We start from the raw sequence: 15,547 nt of genomic DNA on the forward strand, positions 1-15,547 counted from the left end.
ATAAGTTAAAAAGTGAAAACAATCACACATACCTTAGGGCGGCATTACTTACCTCTGCGCAGTCGGCATCGGTCATATGTATGAATAGAGTCTGACCAGATGCTGCGGGCTCAAAGTAAAGTGTGACCGTCGTCTTTTATTACAGGTCTCCAGAGTGCCTCTCCAACCTGTGAGGCCTCCTTAAGTACAGGTGCTCCCAAGGGATTGTGGGATCCCTTGGGACTCCGGGAGATGAGCCCTCTGGTGGTTACACAAGGTATTTACAGGTTTACATATACAACAGGTTGGCGGTCGCTGCAGGGTGCGTTGTGGGGCGGGCGGGCGTCAAAAAGCGCGCCGGTGTCGCAACCAGGGGCACGGCTCATCGGTGCTTTTGGCACCGCCGCAAAACCGGCCCCCCCCGCAGGGCGCTGGAGGCTGACCTCATGCCCCACCGCCGCCATTGCTGCCACTCCAGCGTGAAAAATTTTGGCTGCAAAGGACCCTGAAAATCTGCCCCTGAATGAGTCAAAACGCAGTGAGTGGGCGGTGCCAAAAGGCTGTAGGGTGGAGGAGGCAGTGAAGGCTAAGGGGGGAGGTACTGAGCTCCATTGTGTGGGGATCCTGGGGAAGAGTTAGTTGCAGCAGGCATTAGTCTGCCAAGGCTTGATTTCAACACACTCCTGGACAGACTTTATTAAGACCTGTTGAGGCGAAAAGGAGTGTTTGGCGTGAAAGATGAGACTGATTTGCTTGGAGGCAACATTTTGTAGTGGAGCAGATGCGGAATGAAAGACAGTGAGGCGCAGAATGGCAATTGGTGATAAAAAGTACTTACATTTATCAAGCACCTTTCACGACCTCAGGATGTCCCAAAGGGCTTTACAGCCAATGAAGTACTTTTTGAAGTGTAGTCACTGTTGTAATGTGGGCCGGGGATTGTGGAAAACGCGGCAGCCAATTTGCGCACAGCAAGCTCCCACAAACAGCAATGTGATAATGACCAGATAATCTGTTTTTGTGATGTTGATTGAGGGATAAATATTGGCCAGGACACCGGGGATAACTCCCCTGCTCTTCTTCGAAATAGTGTCCTGGGATCTTTTACGTCCCCCTGGGAGAGCAGGCTAAGTTTAACATCACACCCAGAAGGCAGCACCTCTGACAGTGCAGCACTCGCTCGGTACTGCACCGGAGCATCAATCTAGATTTCTCAGGGAGTGGGATTTGAACCCACAAACCTCCTGTGGTGAGAGTGCGACCATCTGAGCCACGGCTGAAGGAACTAAGAATGGAGCCATCAAAAGTGGAAGAGCTGTTGCCATGCTGAACTAACTTCAGGAGCGACTGACAGTGAACTACACACATTGAATCACTTGTCGGCCACACGGATTCTTGTTTGCATAAAAGGAGCAATGAAGGTTCAGTATTTGCTGAGATAAGTTACTTGCACGAACCAGCAACCAAAATGCTAAAAGGTTGACCAAAAATATTAGAATTTTATTTACTAATAAGAATAATAAAGTCCTTCTCTGAATGTACACATACAAATATACAAAACATTACATCACTGAACAGCTCTGAACAGTACAATTAACAATTAGGAGTTAAGCTGATATCAACCAAGGCTCTAATATAGGAGTAATGCTAGCTATAATCCTTATCTACTATATTATATAACTCAACTTTATTCTCCACCAAGGATTGCAAAGTGCCCTTGAGACTTCCCTGGACAAAGAGAGAACTGTCTAACACTGAGTGAAGGCTCCTGTTATTTTGAGAAGTATGAAGCCTGTTTAGCTGCTAACCTATGTTATTTGACACTTGGCCAGATCTACAAACAGGACATACATTCTGTTCATAAATACTCTGCAATCCTTCCCTCAACACATAAAATAAAGAGTTATTCTGATATCCCCGCCTTCACCAATAGTTCAGAGATACCTTCAGTAACATAAATTCGTCTGAGGGAACTTTGAGGCTGTTCACACAAAGGCTTTAGGAATCAGGAACTTCTTAATTGCGACCTATTTCATCTGGATTACCAGCTAGATTTTTAGAGTGTTTTCACCCCAGTTTTACCTCCCCTCTACTCCAAAAGCTGCTGGAGCTGAATTGCCAAGCTCCTTCTGCCGGACAATCGCCGTAACACATGATAGGTGTCCGACAGAATGGCTTAGGCAAAAAGGCTGAAACCCGAATACAACAGGTCATGATCTCCTTTGCGGAAATCACGGGCAGTCTTGGTAAGAAGTGACCCCCTTCAAGTAAGAAGTGTAGAGTAGAGGACAGTATTGACATTATTGAGACGTGAATTGGCTAGAACAGACTGGCGAATGATACTTAAAGGGTTGACGGTGTATAAACAATAAACAATGGCAAAGATTTAAAGATCACATGGATGAACTTCAACAATTGTACATCCCTGTCTGGAGTAAAAATAAAACGGGGAAGGTGGCTCAACTATGGCTAAAAGGGAAATTAGGGATTTCCAAGGAAGAGGCATATAAATGGGCCAGAAAAAAACATCAAACCTGAGGACTGGGAGAATTTTAGAGTTCAACAGAGGAGGACAAAGGGTTTAATTATAAGGGGGAAAATAGAGTATGAGAGGAAGCTTGCTGGGAACATAAAAACTGACTGCAAAAGCTTCTATAGATATGTGAAGAGAAAGAGATTAGTGAAAACAAACGTAGGTCCCTTGCAGTCAGAATCAGGTGAATTTATAATGGGGAACAAAAAAATGGCAGACCAATTGAACAAATAACTTGGTTCTGTCTTCACGAAGGAAGACACATATAACCTTCCGTAAATACTAGGGGACCGAGGGTCTAGCGAGAAGGAGGAACTGAAGGAAATCCTTATTAGTCAGGAAATTGTGTTAGGGAAATTGATGGGATTGAAGGCCGATAAATCCCCAGGGCCTGATAGGCTGCATCCCAGAGTACTTAAGGAAATGGCCCTAGAAATAGTGGATGCATTTTCCTACAGTCATTTGACTCTGGATCAGTTCCTATGGACTGGAGGGTAGCTAACGTAACCCCACTTTTTAAAAAAGGAGTGAGAGAGAAAATGGGGAATTATAGACCGGTTAGCCTGACATCAGTAGTGGGGAAAATGTTGGAATCAATTATTAAAGAGGAAATAGCAGCGCATTTGGAAAGCAGTGACAGGATCGGTCCAAGTTAACATGGATTTATGAAAGGGAAATAATACTTGACAAATCTTCGAGAATTTTTTGAGGATGTAACTAGTATGGTGGACAAGGGAGAACCAGTGGATGTGGTGTATTTGGACTTTCAAAAGGCTTTTGACAAGATCCCACACAAGAGATTGGTGTGCAAAATTAAAGCACATGGTATTGGGGGTAATATACTGATGTGGATAGAGAACTGGTCGGCAGACAGGAAGCAGAGAGTAAGGATAAACGGGTCCTTTTCAGAATGGCAGGCAGTGACTAGTGGGGTGCCGCAAGGCTCAGTGCTGGGACCCCAGCTATTTACAATATGCATTAATGATTTAGATGAAGGAATTGAGTGTAATATCTCCAAGTTTGCAGATGACACTAAACTGGATGGCGGTGTGAGCTGTGAGGAGGACGCTAAAAGTCTGCAGGGTGACTTGGATAGGTTAGGTGAGTGGGCAAATGCATGGCAGATGCAGTATAATGTGGATAAATGTGAGGTTATCCACTTTGGTGGTAAAAACATGAAGGCAGAATATTATCTGGATGGCGGCAGATTAGGAAAAGGGGAGGTGCAATGAGACCTCGGTGTCATGGTACATCAGTCATTGAAAGTTAGCATGCAGGTACAGCAGGCGGTGAAGAAGGCAAATGGCATGTTGGCCTTCATAGCTAGGGGATTTGAGTATAGAAGCAGGGAGGTCTTAATGCAGTTGTACAGGGCCTTGGTGAGGCCTCACCTGGAATATTGTGTTCAGTTTTGGTCTCCTAATCTGAGGAAGGGCATTCTTGCTATTGAGGGAGTGCAGCGAAGGTTTACCAGATGGATTCCCAGGATGGCAGGACTGACATATGAGGAGAGACTGGATCGACTGGGCCTGTATTCACTGGAGTTTAGAAGAATGAGAGGGGATCTCATAGAGACATATGAAATTCTGACGGGACTAGTCAGGTTAGATGCAGGAAGAATGTTCCCGATGTTGGGGAAGTCCAAAACCAGGGGTCACAGTCTAAGGATAAGGGGTAAACCATTTAGGACTGAGATGAGGAGAAACTTCTTCATTCAGAGAGTTGTTCACCTGTGGAATTCTCTACCTCAGAGAGTTGTTGATGCCAGTTCGTTAGATATATTCAAGAGTGAGTTAGGTATGGCCCTGACTACTAAACGAATCAAGGGGTATGGCGAGATAGCAGAAAAGGGGTACTGAGGTGAATGCTCACCCATGATCTTATTGAATGGTGGTGCAGGCTCGAAGGGCCGAATGGCCTACTCCTGCACCTATTTTCTATTTTTCTATTATCGGGTAGATTGTCATCATCATCATAGGCAGTCCCTTGGAATTGAGGAAGACTTGCTTCCACTCCAGACATGAGTCCTTAGGTGGCTGAACAGTCCAATATGAGAACCACAGTTCCTGTCACAGGTGGGACAGATAGTCGTTGAGGGAAAGGGTGGGTGGGACTGGTTTGCCGCACGCTCTTTCCGCTGCCTGCGCTTGATTTCTGCATGCTCTCGGGCGATGAGACTCAAGGTGCTCAGCGCCCTCCTGGATGCACTTCCTCCACTTAGGGCGGTCTTTGGCCAGGGACTTCCCAGGTGTCAGTGGGGATGTTGCACTTTGTCAGGGAGGCTTTCAGGGTGTCCTTGTAACGTTTTTGGCTCGTTTGCCGTGAAGGAGTTCCAAGTAGAGCGCTTGCTTTGGGAGTCTCGTGTCTGGCATGCGAACAATGTGGCCCGCCCGCCCAGCGGATCTGATCGAGTGTGGCCATTTGCTTCAATGCTGGCCTGTGAAAGAAACGTCCTTCAAGATCCTTTTCTCAAAGACCCGCTTTCCCTTAGATTATTGAAGTAGATGTTCGTTCTCTGAAGGGTTTGGTTTCTTGGCAATACCTGATGAGGGCAGGGGGAAGGAATATGTGGCAGCAACGACCACAATTGTCAGTGCCTGTGTTGATATTTCGGTTCAAGTTTGCTTAAAACAGTACGAATAGCATGTGATCGTTGGCTCATTTGCTGTAACCCGTGACCAATTCGCTGAGTATGAAAAAGGCCGCAAGCAAAACGGAATTGATCCTTTAACTGGAACTATTTATCAAAATGGTGGCTCTTGAAATTTATACCATGGTTCTGGCCTCATGGTTCAGTATAATTGGTTGGACTTGATATTTTATTACCTGGACTCTTCTGGTCCCAGAAACAGATATTTGACGATGAGAGAAATATAAAATGATGCTCTTTCACATTCCTCCCAACCCCCACCCACCAACCCCCCTCCCCGGCCCTCCCCCCCTCCAGAATCATGAACCACTGCAGCCAGGTGCATCATACACACCATTTCCTCCCTGAGTTACCATGACAACTATAAATTTCCAGCAAGGGAAAAACAGCATCACGGCATAAAAAATAACCGACGCTGTAAAAAAAAAATCTAAAAAAAAATTAAACCATAAAATAAATCTTAAAAATACGGTAAACCATGGTATAAATTTTTTTTCTAAAATAAAAACCTGCCTGGGCTTTTTGGAAATATTTATCTAAAAAGTGAATCTGGCGCCTTGACATGTTTGTTCTCTATTGGATCGAGCACGTTCATTGGCTAAGTGCAGTATCCAGCAGGACTCCAATAGCTGTCCTCATTGTGCCTGATTTAAAAGAAAAGATTAAGTTACATGGAGGAAATGAAATGGAATGACTGTGCATGCTTAGTCCATTAAAATGATTAAAAGAAAATATAAATTATTCTTTCTATGCCCTGGGAAAGGGGTTGCCTGTCCATTACAATGCATTTTAAAATGACGGTATCTCTTTCTCAAGGTCTTGTTTATACCTATGAAGAAATTGAAGTGTTTTTTTGTTATCTGCAATTGTTTCTTCCATGAGAGAATTACATTCCAATTTAATTTGTCTTTTAAAAGTTATTTAAATGATACAATACATTGTAGGCGACTAATTTCCACTGTTATTTTCTGAAAGAAAAAGTGAGTCTCAGTTGGTAGATGTGTGGCTTGTGAGTCCTGATCATCCATCACCCCTGTGTTCGCTGACCTACATTGGCTCCCGGTTAAGCAACGCTTTGATGTAAAAATTCTCCTCCTGGTTTTCAAATCCCTCCATGGTCTCACCCCTCCCTATCTCTGTAATCTCCCCCAGTCCTACAACCCTCCGTGATGCCTGCGTTCCTCCAATTCTGGCATTCTCGAGCATGCTGGATTATAATCGCTCAGCCATTGGTGGCCGTGCCTTCAGCTGCCTGGGCCCTGAACTCTAGAATTCCCTCCCTAAACCTCTCCGCCAGGGTGTCCTGTGGGGGTGAAGATATGATCGGTTCAGCTGTGGTAACCTCCATACTCTGCCAGCAGTCATGGCCAAATGAAGAATAGGAGATAGTCAGAGAGGGGTGGGGGGCGCTGAAGAAAGTTCTGAGGGGGGAAGATTGAGGAAAATAAGCAAAGTGAGATTTTTGGCACTTTGAGAACTCTCTCTCTCTCTCTCTCTCTCTCTGTTTTTGGTTTTTGCAATTCTGACCCATAAATTGGGAGGGAAAAAAGCAAATGCTTCCATGTCAGTCAACACAGAAACAGAGAAACCTACAGCGCAGAAGGAGACCATTTCGGCCCATCGTGTCCGCGCCGGCCGACAAAGAGCTGCACGGCCCTCAATCAGCAGCCCTGAAGGTTACATATAAACCAATGAACAATGACGGAAAGATAAAGAGCACCCAGTCCGCCCCTGCGCACAACTGCGACACATGTGACGTAGGGTTACCAACTCTGGTTGGGTGTATTCCTGGAGGTTTCGTCAATTGACCTCCGACCTCGAACAACCCTGCCCCCACACACCCGCCATTGGTCCATCCTCTCGGCGCACTGCTAATTGGGACGGGAACAGACTCGTTATTACTCAGTTGGCTGTTGATCATCGGCAATATTTTTTGCATCTAATAATGTTCAAATAATTTTTTTTTTTAAAGACGCCATTTTTTTTCATGGCCAGATGATTTTTCTCCTGAGTTACACGCGGCAGTATCCTGAAGATACGTCTTTAATTCCTTGAGATTCCAGGGCAATCCTGGAGGGTTGGCAACCCGAATCTGAGATGAAAGATAACATGTATGTAAAGACACTCACGCACTCACAGGGGAGGTAAAATAACCAAACTGCAAATCCTGGAGATCTGAACTCAAAGCAGAAAAGTGCAAGGAAGGCAGAGAATGTCAGTCAGCTTCTGAAAGAGAAGGGTAGATTAACATTTAGGTGCATTTTTCAATTGTTCATCAACTTCTACTTCATTTTTTTTTCTCTTTCAGAAACTGACTGAATTTGCTGTGCATTTTCAGCATTTGCTGACTTTTACTTTAGCTTGTGGGATTAAGTTAAACATTAATATGAGGGACTCCACCTTGCTAACCCACCCCAGCCGTTCCGTTACTCTCATTGCTGCAGTCATTTTACTCGGAGACCTCACAGATCACTGGCCGATTGAATCGCCACATGACTATTGTTCATTCTAGTTTGCTGAGCAGGGCATGAAAAAAAAGAAAGACTTGCATTTCTATAGCCTTTCACAACCTCAGGACGTCCCAAAATGCTTTACATCCAATGAAGTTCTTTTGGAGTGTAGTCACCGTTGTATTTGTAGGAAATGCGGCAGCCAATTTGCGTTAATTAAAGATCCCACAAACACCAATGTGATAATGACCAGATTATCTGTTTTTTGAGGGATAAATATAGGCCAGGACACCAATAATTCCCCTGCTCTTCTTGGAAATCGTGCCATGACATACTTTATGTCTACCTGAGAGGGCAGTGTAATGTATTTGCTTCATGGGTTCTTTGCTTAAGAATTCATAGCAACACATTGCTATTAAGAACTAGTTGGTTTATTAACAAAGGTTTAACAACCACACTACACATTACCAGTTCATTCCCCAGGCTCACAACTGCATACCTCATCATGGGTGACCTAGATCCAACTGACTGGGGTTTTATTGAGTCTTGTGAACATCACGTGACTGGCTAAGCCTCTCACAATGCAACAGCTCTACAACTCTTTTGGAAGTCAAAATTAAACATTTAAATCACGTGCCCCCCGATCTGGGGGCCACTCCAGACACTTAACTGCCCCCTTTTTTAAAAATGTTTTTTGTTTCTTTTTTTTGTGGGGTTTTTTTGTGATTTTTTTGGGGGGGCATTAAAACCATATATTTTACAAGTGACCCCTATAAAAGGGGAGGGGCAACAACTCTACAACTCTTTTTGGGGAAGACAAAATAAACATTAGAGCGAGTGCCCCCCGATCTGGGGGACACTCCAGACACTTTTAACTGCCCTCTTTTTTTTTAAATTTTATTTTTGTTTTTTTTGTTTTGTTTTTGTGATTTTTTTTATTTGCGCATTAAAACCATATAATTTACAAGTGCCCCCTATAAAAGGGGAGGGGGCAACAACTCTACAAAGCTGAGAGCACACTCACAGGTGCTTACATTACAGGCAGACATGGCCCCAGTTTAAGGTCTCATCCAAAAGGCAGCATCTCTGCAGTGCAGCACTCCACTGGAAGTGTCAGCCTAGATTAGGTGGCAAGACTCTGGAGTGGGACTTGAACCCACTACCTTCTGACTTAGAGTTGAGTGTGCTACCCACTGAGCCACAGCTGACACAAATTATACACTAGAAAAAGGGCTATCTCAAAATCCACTGCACCTAGTTGCTAGGCACTGGCAATATTGATCAGGTTTTCTTCTCCCCATCGTAGCCACCCGCCCCCCCCCACCCGCCCCGAACCCTCTGTTTCCTGTGCATACCCCCCTCTCCATGGAAACATGGTTGAAATCAGAAGCTCACCATGGTGCGGTAGGGGCGTTAAGTTATTCCTGTTTCTGTTAAACACATTATTTTTTGACTGCATTTACAACGTCGCCGCCAAAGTAATTCTTCCCATTTTCCCGAGGGGGGAACCAGCGAGTGCAGACCCACATTCCATCGTTCCATAGCAACAACACCAACTTGCATTTAATGTGGCGCCGTTAACATAGTAAAATGTCCCGAGGCACTTCACAGGACCGTTATCACGCAAAATTTGACACCGAGCCACGCAAGGAGATAATAGGACAGGGAGACTATCAATTTGGTCAAAACGGTATTTCTTAAGGAACGTCTTGGAGAAGGTGAGTGAGTTGGAGAGGTGGGGAGCTTTAAGGAGGGGAGTTTTACAGCTCAGGGCCATGGGTGGGGCAAAGGAAATCAGGGACGCGCAAGAGGCCAGAATTGGTGGAGCGCAGAGATTTTGGAAGGGTCTTCCTGAGGGTGGCTCTCGAGAAAGATGTCGGTTGGGTTCGTGAGCTCCTCGACGAACGCTTGGCCTAGGGAATGGGAATCTGTGGAATAGTTACCCAACAGCCCGAAGTCGAAGATAGGGTACCTTTCCCATATAAAAAATGTTAAAGGGTTGCCTCTGGTGACATGGACTCAGGAAGATAACAGTGTCAATTAAGTGTTGTTGCAGGCGCACCATTCTGTTAATGCTGAGGGTGTGCAGAGTCATTTTTTAAAAGTGTGTTAACTCGATGCAGTGATATTACACATGATAAATCTCAAACAGCCCTTAAAACCTGATGTTGACTGACTTTGATTTTTGCACAACAAAAAAAAAATTGCAAATAAAATGTAAGATGTTCACAACTAACCCTTGACCTTCCAGATTTTTCTTTTAAGCTGTCTCTTTAAACTTTAAAGGAAACATTGATAATGAACGTCTGGCGATTGCTAAAACGAAAATTCCCAAAAAATTCAGAGGAATAGTATTTGATGAGTGGCTACAAGAAAAAGGTAAACTCCATTAAAACCTTTAACGTTAACGCTTTCTCTTCTGTTCTCTATCTTTTAAAACAAAACACCTAAAGCTTGCATTAAAGTCTTTTTGGGAAGAAAAAAAGTAACTTTAAAAAATAATCTATTATATTGAACAAAAGTCTTGACTTAATGTAATTTATAACTTGTATACAGTAATTTCACTTCATTTCTATTGATAAATCACTTTATAATTCATCATCATTAAACTGTAGTTAAAGGGACTGTCAGCCTTTGGATTTGTAATAAATTATGCATGAAATTCTAAAAAGGTGATTGAAACTTGCATAATCCATGATAATTCACTGGGTGCTGGTAAATGAATGGGAAATAAGCTTGTTTTTAAAGTGGACACTTTACATTCAATTGAAGAATTTAATATTTTATAAGAAACCTCAAATTAATCTAAATGAAGCATTATTTAATGTCACTTTTTACCCGCGATCCTAATCATTAAAGTCCCTTTAACGCTCATTGTAAAAGTTAATATGACTCAGACTTAATATTCAAATGGATGCATGCATGGTTATTGTATTCATGTTTAATTTTTCTGATGCTCACTAACTTCTAATGTTTTCTTTTAAACTTGTGTCTTGAAATGATGCTGTAGAACGAAATAAAGTTTGCATTTCTGCAGCACGCGTGTACGTGGAGTGCAGTGACTGTTGTCACGGAGACAAAGGCAGCGGCCATTTTGCACAGGGCGAGATCCCACAAGCTTACTTCTGTTTACTGGTGGTGTTGGCTGAGGGTTGAGAGGCTATGAAGAGAAATCCCCTGCTCTTCTTGGTACATGGGACGTTCAACGTCCGCCCGAGGTCCCTGGAAGAGGCAGACGAAGTCAGGGGTTGCCAACTCTGGTTGGCGTATTCCTGGAGGTTTCATCGCAAGACCTCCCGCCTCACATCATCCCGCCCGCACGCCATTAGTCCATCCTCCAGGTGCCCAGCCTTCCTGCGGCTAATTGGAAAGCCAACAGGCTCTTGGTTGCCCAATTGGATTAATCTTGGCTGTCAATCAAACTGCCTTTATCCCTCTCCCCCCCCCCACCACACCCCCAGCCACTATCTTTAATATTTTTACTAATAAATGAAAATGCTCAAAGAGAATCGCAATTTTTATTTTTAAACATCCCTTATGATTTTTCTCCAGGTTTTTGCTCGCTGGAGATTAATCATCAGTTATTGGGACACTCCAGGGCAACCCGCAGACGAGGCCTGGGTTTGACCTCTCACCTCTCGGACAGCACCTCCCACAGTGCAGCTGTACTGAAATTGGGCTCAGGCCCCAGGTGTGGGGCTCGGACCCACATCCCCTGATTCAGAGCCGGGAGTGTTGGTCACAGAGCCAGGCCTCGCTGTGAGAGCAGCGGATGGAGGGATCTCATGAAATATGTTAAGTGTTTGTGTGCTAAATGTCCCACAGTGCAAGTTCAAAGGCCTTGGGAGTTTTATGTCAGCACGCAATTCTCACGAAACATTCTTTAGTTTAAACCATCCCTTCATTAAATGTTTGTCGTTTTAAAAAAAAAAGTGGTTTTTGCTTTTGGGATTTCTTACGGTTTTTAAAAAAGAACAATTTGATCTAAGTTTCTGTTATGCTTGGTCCTTTTGTCAAAGTAATTAAATCGTGAATAATTGTTGAAAGAAAACTTTAAAATGGTGTTAAATTGGTTTGAATTAGCTTTCTGCAGGTAACCTATATTTAAATGCAAATGTGATGCATGACAATGCACTGAGAGTAAACTTATGATTCTTGACAATGGGTAGGATGTAAAAAAGAGCAATTTTAATGAGCTGTTAGATAGTTCCCTAGGGAATGGAGCATTATTGCAGATAACTGTTTTATAATTAGAGTGCATGACACACCCTTAGATCTCACAGTGTCTGTGCGTGAAGACAATCAACAGCAATGTCTCCAAAATGCATAATTGTTTTCTACGGATTCCATGTCAACACCTCATGGAGAGCCACCTGGAGGTTTGCCGGTATTCAACAGGTACACCGGTCTCACATCGGTACCTGTACGGTGCACTGTGCGGCCGGCCCGCCCTGAGTTATACTACCTGGCTGCGCCTGCCGCTCTGCCGAGGGACAGAGGAGCCCTCCGGCGGTGCGCGCAAGCTGTGCCTGCGCGGAACTCCCGATGGCCAACAGGTTCAGCCTCACTGCTGAGCCAGTGAGGTCAAAGCGGGCGGCGGAAGTTCCCCAGGCAGGCCCGAGTGCACTCGCGAGGCAGACTCGCGCGTTGCGCTGCTGCGTCTCCATCCATCTGCCATTACGGCGACGCAAGGGTGGCAGTATAACTACGGGGTATGACGTGTTCTACATCAATGCGCACAGTAACCTTACTTCTGATGGCCAAAATAAAGACTTAACGGGGATATGAGCACACCAGCATTTAACGGACTCCAATGACATCCTCTTGCATGCTATGTTTAAGCGCCTTGGGACGTTTTACTACGTTAAAGGCGCCATATAAATAAAATGCATTATTATTATGTTAGTGGAGGTGCTAACCTCAATAAAATAAACGGGTTAATACGAAGATATGAACAGTGATGGACAGGAAAGGACCATCTCGTCCATCGAGCCTGTTCCTCACAATTGTGTATCGCAACACATACACTCCATCCCGCCAAAACCCTGTGATCTCCTGGGAGAGGCAAGAAGCCAGGTTTTCAAAAAGCAGGCCAATTTGGGAAAGAAAAATCTGGGAAATTCCTCTCCGACTCGTCTAGGTGATCAAAACTAGTCCAGGAGATCACTCTGGCCTTGAATTCCCTGCAGCGCCTACCCCGCTGTAAGAGGTGATCACCGCCGCAGCCAGAAACACCCCCATCCACCAACTTTTTCAAAAAAATACAATTAGATTTGTGAGACGTGACCTCTTTTTATGCCGGCGTTAAAATGCCGATCAGAGGAATGTCTTCTGGAGTTGGTCCACTGATGTCAGCAATTATAGGCTCATAACTTTAGCGATAAGTATAGGGTTGAAATTTGGCACCGCCTATTTTGAGGCGCTAATGGCGGTGGGGCGGTAAATTTTGCGCCAGGAGATGGTCTGCGTCTGCAGCCACAAAATTCATCCACTGGGCCCTGAGTGTGGGGCGGAGCGCTAAGGGAGGCGTTCCACACCTCAGGGCGCCAGGCCGGCTGACCAACTGACAATCCCGACCTGGCCTCGGAGCACCCGAAGAGAGGCTTCCCTGGGGGAAAAAAAATCCCTCAAAAAAACCACCAAAAACATTCCTAGTCCCTAACTGATGCCACATGAACATAAATCGCAAAAATAAGAAACAATAACACTTGCCTGAAGTCGACGTTCCTTCCCTCACAGCTCGGACCGCCCGCTTTCCCAGGCAGCCCCACCAGGGGGCGCTGCAGGGCGCTACGGATCGGGCAGGAAACAAATTTCGAAACGGTCGTTGCACACCGGCTCGTCTCTCCCGGGCGGTAATGCTCTGCGCGCCCCCCCCCGTAAACCCAGCACCGAGTGTCCCGGCGGAGCTGTAAATGACTACCGCTGCCGTTGCCGCCCCTTGGGGCGCAAACAAAGGTGACCACAGACCGAATTTCCACCCCTATGTGTTTGTGCGTGTCAGAAAGATAAACCCTTCCTCATTTATTCAAGACTGTAATATAAAGCTCCGCCCCCCCCCCCGCCCCCGCCGCCACCCCCCACAACCCATTAGTCCCAATCAGAGAGCATCTCAAATCCAGTTGGGGCAAGGACAAGTGGATATAAATGATGAATGCACTGTGCAATGCAAATAAGCGGCAAAGTTCTTTCTGCCTGCATTGCGAGTGTCCTTTCGGAAAACAACTTTCTTTTTTTTTACATGTCATGCTTCAAACAAACTGCATGATAGGACTTTATGTGTTGGCCTGAAAGAAATGCACGCCTTTATCTTGCGATAAGTCCACCGTGTGCACACTGTGTGTTTGTGTGAGCGGACATGATGTTGGGATTACGACCGAGGCAATGAATATGGTAATACCTCTTTTCTGTTCCAGGCCGCATGCTCACAATCTTCAACACCCAGGCTCTGATCACAATTGGGGGTAAGAACAGGAGCCGCCCATTCCAGGGCCAGATGTCGGGCCTTTACTACAACGGCTTGAAGGTCCTCAACATGGCGGCGGAGAGCCACCCCAACGTCAAGGTCAACGGAACCGTGCGGCTGGTGGGAGAGGTGTCCGCGGTCATTGTCAACCAGCAATCGGTGACCACCTTACCGGCCGAAATGTCCACCACTATCATGGCAACCACCACAACCATGGCAACCACCACAGCCAGGAAAGTCCGCGGAACAATGAAGGTCAACCCGGTAATTCCTTTTACCCGTTCTGAACAATGTTTCTTTTTGCGGGGGTGGGGGATGCTGAGGTTTTTATAGGCACAGGAGAAGGCCATTCAGCCCCTTGAGCCTGTTCCATCATTCGATTATATCATGGCTGATCTGTCCTTGAACTTCATTTACCCGCCTTTTCTCCATATCCCTTGATAACCTTACCTACCAAAAATCTTATCAATCTTGATACCCTTATCTACCAAAAATCTTATCAATCTTAGTATTGAAAGCTCCAATTGACCGCTGGCATTTACAATCTTTTGGGGGAGAGTTCCAAATTTCCAATACCCATTGTATGAAAAACTGCTTCCTGATTTCACTTCTAACTGGTCTGACTCTAATCTCGCCATTGAACACTCCCCAACAGAGAAAACAGTTTCTCCGTACCTACCCGATGAAATTCCTTTATAGGGAAATGGGATCAGAGTAGATCAGTCTCAAGTGGAACAGCACAAGTTTGTGTGGCTGAATGGTCTTCTGCTGTGTGGAAATTTCGATGGTCATTTCTATTCTGTGCTAAGCTTAAAGAGCTGGGTTAATTTACAGCAGAGCACCATAGACTTAAAGGCGACCTAATAGAGGTTTAGCAAATAATGAAAGCGCTGGGTTGCGTGTCTATTGATGGATTTTTTTTTGTGGGCGTCACTGGCAAGGCCGACATTTATTGCCCATCCCTAATTGCCCCTTGAGAAGGTGGTGGTGAGCTGCCTTCTGGAACCGCTGCAGTCGGTGTGGTGAAGGTGCTCCCACAGTGCTGTTGGGGAGGGAGTTCCAGGATTTTGACCCAGCATCAGCTGATATATTTCCAAGTCAGGATGGTGTGTGACTGGGAGGGGAACGTGGAGGTGGTGGTGTTCCCATGCGCCTGCTGCTCTTGTCCTTCTAGGTGGTAGAGGTCACGGGTTTGGGAGGTGCTGCCGAAGAAGCCTTGGCGAGTTGCTGCAGTGCATCTTGTAGATGGTGCACACTGCAGCCACGGTGCGCCGGTGGTGGAGGGAGTGAATGTTGAAGGTGGTGGATGGGGGGCCGATCAAGCGAGCTGCTTTGTCCTGGATGGTGTGGAGTTTCTTGAATGTTGTTGGAGCTACATTCATCCAGGCAAGTGGAGAGTATTCCATCACGCTCTTGACTTGTGCCTTGTAGATGGTGGAAAGGCTTTGGGGAGTCATGAGGTGAGACAC

At 45.4% G+C, this 15,547-nt stretch overlaps 1 protein-coding gene across 1 annotated transcript in view; it reads left to right on the forward strand.

The window, feature by feature from the left end:
* The window catches only part of nrxn3a (neurexin 3a), a 2,272,338-nt gene that overhangs the window by 2,108,686 nt on the left and 148,105 nt on the right, over nucleotides 1-15,547 (forward strand). The window contains exons 15-16 of the mRNA XM_070879627.1: nucleotides 9,899-9,991; nucleotides 14,029-14,342. Of these exons, the coding sequence (XP_070735728.1) occupies nucleotides 9,899-9,991; nucleotides 14,029-14,342 (407 nt within the window). The remainder of the gene's footprint in view (nucleotides 1-9,898; nucleotides 9,992-14,028; nucleotides 14,343-15,547) is intronic.

Source organism: Pristiophorus japonicus, chromosome 4 (assembly GCF_044704955.1).
Source record: "Pristiophorus japonicus isolate sPriJap1 chromosome 4, sPriJap1.hap1, whole genome shotgun sequence".
NCBI lineage: Eukaryota > Metazoa > Chordata > Chondrichthyes > Pristiophoridae > Pristiophorus > Pristiophorus japonicus.